Raw genomic sequence first — 12,022 nt, forward strand, 5'->3', positions numbered from 1 at the left:
CCTTCCAGGAAGCTTCAATGACAGGGATGTGCTTCATGGAAACATGAGAAGGAAGAAAACCTAAAAATATCTATGGGAAGGATGTCACCACCACATTAAATGCACTGCAGCTACTTTTCTAGCCGCATTTATGTGGAGAATACCTCTGAACAATGCTACCTTGGCTACCGCAACTCACAGAGAGCTAGAGAGGGTGTCTGATGGGACAAGTACTCAAGTAGAGGTTCAGATGATCAACAAGTGGAGGGTAAAGATGATTCAAAAGAGGATATATAAGGGGTAGGACTTTTCATGGAAGTGGATCGGAAAAACAGAGAGAGACAAAATAGTATAGCAATCTAAATCATTCTGATATCTAAGAGTGATCATTATATACAGATTTAACCTCCTCGGACTGAAAGTTTTTTTATAACAGCATACTTTGTTCGTGATTGATCGTCATGCAATTCCAGACTAGTTGTTGTCCAACTCATTAGGACCTAGTTCTTTGACCCATTCTTTACAAATTCATTGTATTGGGCTCATTTGACCAAGGCTCCATACATTTTGGGCTTGGGCCGCAAATTGTGACCCTACAGCTATATTTTGTTTTCTCTCTCCCTTGTGTGTATGTATGTTTGTTTCTCAAAAAATAATTCATGTGATATAAAACTGAATGGACAAAGTTTAGCTACAAAATTGGTTGTAGCATAAGTCTACAACCTTACTCAATAAAATAAACATTACTGCATGTTTTGAAAATCTAATCGTTGAATTGCATGTTCTTTACACTATTAATACACATGTCAACTTTTGTGTCAATTAAATATTATTTACTATATTATCTATAAGCTTATATTTTATGCATTATTTTAAACTACAAAAACTTGCAATTTAGACAATTTATTGATGACATAGTTATAGAACTTTAATTTTCTATAAATTTTACAAGTATGAGGATATAAGAAGAAGATGTAATACAATGGTAGATTTGTAAAAATTTGAATTAAATAAAAAGATATTATGTAATGTTATAGTTTAAGCTACAACCAATTTTGTAACTAAATTTTGTCCAAACTAAATTGCTTTTAGTAGTAGCTAGTAGTACGCACTAAGAAAAAAAAATTATGCAAAACCTGATTCCTTCTAAATTCCAAATTCCATTATTCCCATTCCCTCATGTGAGCTACAAGTTCAATTTCATCCAACACTTTGCATCTGAGTGAGAATCAGAATGTTTCAAACCAGTTTCATTGCCATTTTTCAAAGTAAACTGATTCTTTAATAATTTTTTATAATAGAGAGGAGAAGAAGAAAATTGATACAAAAACCAGTATATCAAAATATAAAATCATAATAAGGAATGCTAGAGTAAGGAAGCAAAATACAAAATAAAATTTGATAGTTTTTAGACCCCTTAAAACACAATTGATTTAACCTAGGTAATTAGCCAAATTATTACTTAGTCCAATTTAACAAATCTAGGTTATCACAATTACAAAGATCATATCATGCAAAGCAGGGAAAAAATAAATAACACAAGATATGATCACCGAGGAAACCAAACCGATAAAAACCTGGGGAGAATTTGACCTAGCTATCCTCAAGGTAAACTTGAATTCACTATCTTGAAAGAATCGAAGTTCATACAATAAGACTTACAAGCCCCCACACTCGACTTCTTATTGCTACCAACCAGTAGAACTTACTAACACGACCACGTGCAAGTTCCGAATCCACAGACTCCTTCTTTCTTGGATTCACCACTAGATACAAGCACACCCACTTGTGTTTTCTTTAAGCTTCAATGGCAGCAACCGAGTTGATCATCAAGGTGTAGATAAAATCTTCTCCTTGAAAAACCTAAGTTTGTGTAAAGGAAAGCTCCTCTAGATCTCACAAGAGATTTACACAAATCGCAATATGAACAACACTTAAACGTGGCTAGGGTTTGCCTTTTATACTTAGGAAAAATTAGAAAACCCTAAAACGTTTTAAAACAACTAGGGCTAAGTTGGAAATCTGCAGAAAAAAACATTCTGCCCGAGTTTCGATCGATCGAGCCAGGCCGAAATGCATAATTCTTTCTGCATTAGCTCGATTCCAACTTTACATAAAATACACAACTTTAAGCAAGACTAAAACACTTCTAAACACATTGTTTTGATCATGGTTTGCCAACAATACACATTAGAGTTCTAAATACATAAAATCCTAAGTCTTTAGAATCTAACAAACTCCCCATTTGGCAATCCGTGACAAAACACAACTAGAAGCTCAAAGTTTACAAAATAAAAGCCCTTTACAAAAATTAATGCTCATAAAACAAATTCAATCCTAACTACTATCCATCGTGTCAGTAAGTTTCTACTGGTGGGTAGCAATAAGATGTTAGTGGTCTAAGTCGCTATTGTAAAACTTCGACTCTTTCTAGTGGATTTGTTTTTTACGTTGAAGATAACTATGTTAAATCCTCCCCAGGTTTTTTACCGGTTTGGTTTTCCAGGGTTATCATATCGTTGTATTTTTTATTTTCCGCTGCTATACATTGATATGATATATTTGTGTTAACCTAGATTTGTTAATTTGACTAAATAATCACTTGGCTAATTACCTAGGTTAATATGATTGGTGTTTTAAGGGGTCTAAAAACTAACAGTTCCCATGCATTCTGCTCCATTAATGCCTTACTGTGAACTTTTGTAATAGGATAGGGAAAGAGAGCAGGAGAATGCAAGAAGGAAAAGAGAGGAGGAGAACACAAGTAGGAAAAGAGAGGAGGAGGATGCAAGAAGGAAAAAATTGGAGGAGGATGCAAAAAGGAAAAGAGAGGAGGAGGATGCAAAAAAGAAAAAAAGATGAGGAGGATGCAAAAAGGAAAAAAAGGGAGGAGGAAGCAAAAAAACAAAAAGAGGAGGATGCAAAAAAGAAAAAAGAGGAGGAGGATGCAAAAAGGAAAAAGGAGGAGGAGGATGCAAAAAGGAAAGAGGAAGAGGAGGATGCAAAGGCAAAATTCGAATCTCACAAAAAAATGATGGTGCAATTAAAAGGGCAACCTCGGCTCCTGAAATTTGCTGTCCCGAAACGCTACGACATATGGCCAAAACCGAACCTGAGCACATGCAAGTTTACTGGGTCCATAGCTATCAAGCTCAACATCGTGGTAGATAGTAGCTTTATCGTCCTCAATGTGGCTGAACTCTCCATTGATACCGCCTCTTTATCTTTCACTCATCACCTAGCTACTGCAAACTCTTCTAATTCTAACCAGGTCACGGTTATTAAACCTTTCTTATCTTTCTATCACCCTACCCACTTTTACTTTAAAAGTTAGTTTAAACTAATATAACTGCTTTAACATACATATAAACTTTCTAAAAATGTCTTGTTAAACTTTAGTTTAGTGCTTTGTTTGCTTTATTGATGTTGTTGATGTTGTTGAGCTCTAGTTTATTAAGCTAATCAAAGAAATAGTCAACCTTTTTATTATCTAAACGCATGACTGACTTATTGAGTTTGCATTTATCATGCCAAACCAAATGCCATGTTGTTTAAAAATAAAACGCTAAATGAATAAAGTTTTGGACTTGGGCAAGTGTTGAAGCCTTTATATGTTGATGTGGTTGAGGAGGATGAGATTTTGGTTTTGGACTTTGCTGACACACTTCCCATTGGGATCGGACTTCTCACCATCACTTTTAAAGGAACTTTGAACAACAAAATGAAGGGCTTCTATAGAAGGTACAATACTCGAGTGATGCTTGTTACGATAATACTAAAAAAATTATTACATAACTTTCACTATTAGGGTGTGTGTGTCAATTTTTAAGCATAAAATAAAATATGGGTAATTGCACTCCCGTCCTTTGAGGTTTGGGGAAATGACATTCCACCCCAAACTTGAAGGGAAAAAACACTTTCCTATCTTAACATCCGATTGGCCAAATTTTGTTAAATTAAAATTGTTTAAAATGTTGTGTGGTAACCTGCCATTTGTTTTCAAAAATTATCTTCCATTTCATAATTAAAATTCATTGTTTTAAATTTTTAATTAAAGTTTATTTAAAAAATATTAAGTATGAACTTTGCTTATTATTATTTTTTTCTTTTTTCAATGGGTTATGGAGAGATTTACCATTGCAAGTGTTTTGATACTTGATAAATTTTGCATTTTTATTCTAAATCAATCGATCATTTTTTTATTAACCATGATTAAAATTTTGTAAAGAGATTCCTATAGAAGTTTAGAATATTTCATTACTAATATAAACAAAATGTGGTAGTGTTAACTTTTTCAAATGTCAAGGGGGAGGAGTGTTTTTTTTTTTTTTTTTTTCCCTTTAAGTTGGGATAAAGTGTCATTCTCTCAAACCTTAAGGGATAGGAGTGTAATTCTTTCAATAAAAAAATAACATGCTAACCCCATTGATGGACTATTATTCACACTAGTCATAGACCCATGCAATGCATGGGAATAGATAATTATTTTATAATTGTGATATAAAATATAATTTTTTTTCTAAATTTTGTTGAAGATAATTTTGTTTTCCCTAAAAATTAAACAATTTCTAAAATTATTTCATCTTTCTAACTCTACCAATATATCATTTTATTATTTTGGGTTGCGTTTGATTAATATTATCCATTTATGAGGTGGTCCATATTATTCGAAATTATGTTATAGTGCACTATTTTTTCCAATTTTTTTTCTTGTGCAATTAAACTTTTTTTGAATAAATCATTCAAATTCCTCATTTTCTTAAAGAAGACTATTATGATAATAAAAAATCATAACAAAATTGCACTTAATATTACTCAAATAATTGATAGACACATTCAAATGCATAGCCAAGACTTTTTATTTTTATTTTTATATAAATTCAAATTCTCATTTACAAAATAACTAAGTAACTCAAACAAAAATCAAACCAAAACTATAAGAGGGAGAGAGATTAATTGTGATGGAACACTCGAAAATATAACACTAAAACGTATTAACCCAAAATAAAGTTATAAAAAATACAATAATTCATCAACCTAAAGTAGAGTTGCAAGAAAGAATAAAAAATCGAGAGAGAGAGAGAGAGAGAGAGACAAATTTATAAAAAATAAGATAAGAACAAAAAGAGTAAAAATATAAGATATAGTAATAAACATCAAATTATTCAAGTCATGGTTTCTCAAAAAAAAAATTTATTCAAGTCATGCTATAAATATAATAATAATATATTTTTATAATATCTTTATAATGTAATAAGATGGCATCTATTAAATCAAAGAAAAAAAAATACCATCATAAAAATACAAAACTAAATCACACCAATCTAAAGTAAAGTTCTAAAAAATATAAAAATTCATCAACTTAAAGTAAGCTTTGAAAACAACTTATGTTGATAATATGAAACTGAAATAATTCAATAACCTACAACAGATCGTTAATTATTCAATAACTAAAAATATACTTGCACTTTTTTATTGTGTAATATGAAGCTTTTCAATCCACAATTATCAATAATGCTTTGGAAATGAACTCATTATCTCAACCAAAAAAAAAAATTAATGAAAACTTCGAAACTTATACGGTCTAGGCATATTTGATAACTCAAAAGGATATGCATCTCAAAATTTGGCATGGTCATGTTCAATTTAGGCCAAGTATATAGGTTCATTACTTCAGTTCAACACATAACAATGATAAAATAAACAACAATTGTAATTGACAATTAACAATGGTATACTTAGGCTTCCCAAGCATTAGTGGTATACTTATTCCTTACTACCATATCTACATCAGATTGGCTGAAATCACAAACATGAATTCTATGATGTGGCTTGATGCAAATGAGTTGCAAACAAATATTAATGATAAATACAACCAAAAAAAAAAAAATCTGATACACTGAACCATGATCACAAAGGATTGGGAGTGGACCATGATTTCTTTAGCACAACAAATCCATAGGAGTCAAATAATAGGAGATAAAGACCATCAAAAAATGAAAAAAAAAAATTTTTGAGAGAAAGAGAGAGAAACAACATTTTGTGTGTGAGAAAACTATGCACCGAATGTGAGAGAGAATTGGAAATTTATAATAAGAAGATGAGAATAAGAAGAGCCAAAAATAAAGGAAAATAAAGGGATAGAAGAAGAGAGATATTAAGTAGTTAGTAGTGGGAAAATGAAAGGGTAAAAGGGAGGGGAAAAGGTTTGAGAATGTATAACAATAAGTTAAGAAAATTAATAAAAAGAAAAAGAGTTAAAAGAGAGAGAGAGAGAGAGACTTGAGAGAGAGAGAGAGAGTTGGAAGTAAGTGGATGACATGGCTGCTAATGTGTCTCAACAGAAGTGTAGCAACAATAAATGCTATGTTTCAGCTTTTAGAGAGAGAGAGAGAGAGAGAGAGAGAGAGAGATATATATATATATATATATATATATATATATAGATGTGCGTAATAGCGTGGGTTAAGTAGTGAAGTCCACAGTGAAGACTGTTTGAGCATTTTACCATTAATATTGTTTTTTGCACTTTGCACCAACAAAGACAAATGAGAACAGTTAGTAGTTAATATAATATAGTTTGGCTCATACCCATTGGCTTAAGCTTTTGGGTTAAGTAGTGTCTTCATGTGTTATATAAACTACTCAATTGCAGTCTCCCCTAAGAGTTCTCTCACCTCTATTTAAATTTTTTTTTTTTAATTTTTTTTTTTTTTAAAGTGCTTTCAAATATACTTAGAATGATTAGATTTCTTATTTCCAATGATGATTGAGATTATCAGGCAGGCCTTTGACCATAGCAATTAAAGATTTAAGTTGATGTATATACTCTCTTTAATGGGATTGAACCTAGCAATGAGTTCAATCTTCACTATTTACTTATAAATGGAGCTGTCTTCTGTTCTCTGCTAAATGAGAATTTTACTAGTAATGTGTATATATTTAAGTTGTTATTTTGATTTCAAGTACATATGAGCACAATAGTGAGAAGAAGAATATGGCAGTTACACAGCTTGAACCAGCTGATGCTAGGCGATGCTTTCCATGTTGGGATGAACCTGCTTGCAAGGTGCAAAATCTCTCTCTCTCTTGGTTAATTTAAGATCTTGTAATTCTTTGCTTCTTTTGCTAAAATCAAATTTTAAAACCGACTGCACCTTTTTCTTTTTCTTTTTTTTTCAGAAAATAACCGACTGCACTTAATGCAGCATTTTAGAAGCTAGCTTACCTCTCATGGAGCTAGTGTTTTGATTATTGAGACTAAATTATTTTTGGATCAGACTAAATTATTACAACTTGTCATAATGTAAATTTGCTGAACAAGTATGATAATAATAAATCAGATATATACATACATACATACATACATGTATGTGTGTATATATATACCGTTTGTACATTAATATTATTATCTTCTGGAGTTGGTTCTTTCTATTTTTGGTCTCCCTTTTGTTTGTGTGAAAGTGTTTTTGTTTATTTTCTCTTTCTTCCTCATAGCATTTTTGGTGTTAGTGTATGTTTCCTAGATTAAACAAAGTTATAATGGGCTTCGGCCCTCTCTAATCCATTGTCATCTAGTGTTTTTAAAATCTCACTAATTAGACTTTGACGTCACTGTTAATTTGATTTTTTTTTTTTTCAATTTTTTTTACTAAATAGAAAATTTTATTCTTGTTTTAAATAACTAACCCATTGTATATTATATTTATGATATTTTACAGTAAAGAGTAATGAAATTTAATCACATGGTGAGTATATGAGTTCTTCTACCTTATACTTTTGGTCCATGATATTTAGGATATGTTCAATTTTGATCCTTCAAATTTAAAAAATTCAGATTAATTTAATCCATGAAGTTTCAAACAAAAAAAAAATTATGTCCCTCTATCTACGGGTCGATTTGATTCTGGTACATGATATTTGTTATATACGGTTCAATTTGGTCCCTTAAAAATGGTGTTCTTGGATTAATGGTAGTTGGACATGTAAATATAAAAATTTATAAAACAAATGGAGGGACCAAATTGCTTCCTTTTCAAAATTTCAATGACCAAATTGGGACATTTTTAATTTGAGGGGCTAAAATCAAACCTATGCCAAATTTCAAATTCAAAAAGTATAATTAACCCTTTTATTATCTATCCAACGGAAACTTTACTACCATGGGCGCCAAAAAATAAAACACTACATATTTGCATCGATCTTGAACTCATATGGTTTTTTCATGGCTAAGTATCTTCAAAGGCATAAGGAAGAAATTAAAGGAATAATGAAACATAGGAAAATCACTAGGTACCTCAAGAGTAGAGGTAACATAATACTCCAAACCAATAAAATTAAGTTACCTAATACAATTTTTTTTTACCAGACTTTTTGAGTTTATGTTATATTTTTGCAATTAATCACTTGTTGTATTGATGTGGAGTAACCCTTTTCCAAAAAAAAAAAAAAAAAACAAACAAACAAACAAACAAGAAGAAGAAGATGATGAAGTAACAAGTCACCTATATTTTGGGTACCTAATAGCATGAAATAGATAGACAATATTGGGCATTCTTGGCGTTTTGTACATTTTAATCTCTCTTACTAGAGAATACTTAAGACAAAAGGGGGAAAAATTGGAAGAATACATGGTGTTTCCTATAAATACCCTCCATTAAAATCTTTCCACATCATATTTTCATCCAAATAAATAGAGAAGCATGTAACTGCTAGAGGTGCATATAATATTATAATGAGTCATTAATTCCTTGATCGTTCAAAGCTCAAGTGCTTGGCAATCACGCATATATTGCCATTAGTATCTTCAAAGGCATAAAGAAGAAAATAAAATGAATAACAAAACAAAGGAAAGTTATTAGGTGTTCAAGGAATATAGGTGATGTGATATTCCAAATCAATACAATCAACTTCAAGTTATCGAATACAAAAAATATTTTTTTCACCAAATTTTTGTAAGTTTAAGTCATATTGTTGTTAAGGTTGTAAATGAATTAAACCATTTAAACAATAGCTTGGATTTAACTCGGGAAAAATATTTTGTTTATTTATTTAGCAATTGAGCAAGTAGCAGCCTAAACTTTGGTTTAATGTGACAAGTTTAACTCCACCAACATGGGTAACTAACACTAAATTCTTATGGGACCAACTAAATATTGACTTAGCTTAAAACTCTTCCAAAAATTATTCCTCAATATTCTCAATCATATCAAGAAAATATTTGGACTTCTACAAATTGCAATAATGTCCATCAACACATTGCAATTGACCCTTGAAGATTAGAGAATTACATATGAGGTCCCGTTACTTACAATTTTATATATTTGTCCTCCCACCACACTATATTCGCCATAAGCCACTAGGACTGGATTAATATTACAGTCATGTCCCTAACTTATGCAACCCTTAATTTCATAATTCTATTGGACTCCAAAATATCTTTCAAAAATACTTTTGAAAAAAGTCATTGGCCAATTTTGTCTTGAGTCTAACTCCAATATGAAAATTAACTAAATATACTACCTTATTTAGAAACTGGTAGATTCATTATTGAGCATTTACATATTTTACTCGTTACACATATAAACCAGCATGTTTGTATATAGCCTTGGAAATAGTATCACCAATTGACATTGTCAAAGTTATGTGCATAATAAATAAATATACACAAACCTCTCATGTTTGAAGACAATAAGAAATGGGTTGCGCGCTAGCTACCACAGCTCCCAACTCTTCTGGAGAATGAATTGGGCCCTTGTGTTGATGATCTACTAGTTGATTCAAGATTTGGGTGATTCACCCCATTAACTAGTGCTGCAATTGGTTAGGAATCTAAAATGATATGATTATGATAAAACAACCTTTTAACTAACAATGATCACTCCATAAGATGTTCTTGATCAAATCTAGTTCAATGTATGTACTTATTACATTATACCCACTTGTTTGCTTAAAGTTACTACCTCAATGAGCTTACATTACGCAAGCGTAAGCTCTAGTGGTGATATTCAATTAATATCAAGGATGGACCCAGGATTTCAAGTTAAGGTGGCCAGAAATATAAGGAAAAAAAAAATTTGTGACATGTTTAATATATTAATTAATTGTCTTTTTTATCTTTGTTACTCACCCACGCCCCAAACACACCCTTACTTACCCTCTACTGACATTATGAATATGAAAATTTTTGAGCATTCTAAACTCACACTTCCATACCTAATACCGATACTGCTGATAATATCAAAAACACATTAAAAACATCCATATTTCAAAAGACAAAATTAACCCGCAATACCCAAACTTGTTAAATCCTAAATGGACCTAATCCAAAAGCCAAGCAAACGACATTACAAAATCCATAAAACGACAAACATAGACACGAAAAAACAACATTATGAATTTATAATGCGCTAGTAACACACTTTTCCTAACTATCAGATTGTTTTTTCCTGAATCACTACCCTCTGTTGGTCTTTTTGTGCAATGTGCATGTTCCTGTTGTTGCAGTCAAACAAATGAACATTATTATATATATATATATATATATATATGTGTGTGTGTTATTTTTTACAGCCCCTAATCTTTGTATATAAAAATAATATAACTTTACTCATAGCAAAGTTATATAATTTTCAGTCTCTGAGAGTGAGAGACAGATTCACAAACACATTCACACGTTCACTAATCAATTATTCATATATTCAATTCACAATCATCCTCGGCAAAAAAACACAAACACCACAATCACATATCGCACAAACTACAAACGTATGGTGCGGAGAAACAGAATCAGAGAAAAATCATATCAGTATTAGGTTTTAAATACTTGAAATTGGGTAGATCGGAATGGTGAGGCCGACGGCGTGGTCGGTGGGTCAGTGGCCAATGGTGGTGGTTGTGGTTGATGCATGCTAATCTCTCAGTCTCTCTCATCTCTCTCTTTTATTTTTATTTTTATTTTTTTTTTAAATGGTGTATCTTTCCTTGTTGGGCTGGGGCCTAGGTTGATATTTTCTTGGAGAGGCCCAAAGACCCTAAACTTGATTTTAATACCCAATTTACCTACTAAAAAAATATAATAAAAAAAAATTTTGCATTAGGGGTGGCCTTAGGCCCCATTGGGTCTGTCCCTGATAAATATTCACACTTAGAACAATTAAATAATTTATGAAAAAGCATTATTCCCTGTTTTTTGTTCCCAAACCATAAAAATGATTTTTTTTTTTTTTTTTTTAACATAGGTGACATTACATGCCACATTTAAATAATGAAAATACTCATAATAATCATGTATGTGAAAATGTAATTTATTTCAAATAAAAATGTATAATATTGATTTTTGAGGGCACCTATTCTAACATAGCTATATTTTGTTTTCTCTCTCCCTTGTGTGTATATGTGTTTGTTTCTCAAAAAAAAAAAAAAATTCATGTGATATACAACTGAATAGACAAAGTTTAGCTACAAAATTGGTTGTAGCATAAGTCTATAACCTTCCTTAATAAAATAAACATTACTGCATATTTTGAAAATCTAATTGTTGAATTGCATATTATTTACACTATTAATACACATGTCAACTTTTGTGTTATTTAGATATTATTTACTATATGATCTATAAACTTATATTTTATGCATAATTTTAAAATATAAAAACTTGCAATTTAGACAATTTATTGATGACATAGTTATTGATCTTTAATTTTCTATAAATTTTACAAGTACGAGAATATAAGAAAAAGATATAATCCAACGGGGTGGATTTATAAAAATTCAAATTAAATAAAAAGATATTATATAAGGTTGTAGCCTAAATTTACAACCAATTTTGTAACTAAATTTTGTCCAAACTAAATTGCTTTTAGTAATAGTAGTATACGCACTCAGTAAAAAAATTATGCAAAACCTCGATTTCTTCCAAATTCCAAATTCCATTATTCCCATTCCCTCACGTGAGCTACAAGTTCAGTTTCATCCAACACTTTGCATCTGAGTGAGAATCAGAATGTTTCAAACCAGTTTCGTTGCCATTTTTCAAAGTAAA

The 12,022-nt window shown here is 30.9% G+C and overlaps 1 protein-coding gene across 1 annotated transcript in view; it reads left to right on the forward strand.

Annotated features, from left to right (window-relative positions):
- The first annotated feature begins 3,603 nt into the window (after positions 1 to 3,603).
- The window catches only part of LOC126707834 (aminopeptidase M1-like), a 29,759-nt gene continuing 21,340 nt past the window's right edge, over positions 3,604 to 12,022 (forward strand). Inside the window, exon 1 of the mRNA XM_050407616.1 lies at positions 3,604 to 3,720. Coding sequence (XP_050263573.1) covers positions 3,701 to 3,720 — 20 coding nt within the window. The 5' untranslated portion in view covers positions 3,604 to 3,700. The remainder of the gene's footprint in view (positions 3,721 to 12,022) is intronic.

Source organism: Quercus robur, chromosome 2 (assembly GCF_932294415.1).
Source record: "Quercus robur chromosome 2, dhQueRobu3.1, whole genome shotgun sequence".
NCBI classification, from domain to species: Eukaryota; Viridiplantae; Streptophyta; class Magnoliopsida; order Fagales; family Fagaceae; genus Quercus; species Quercus robur.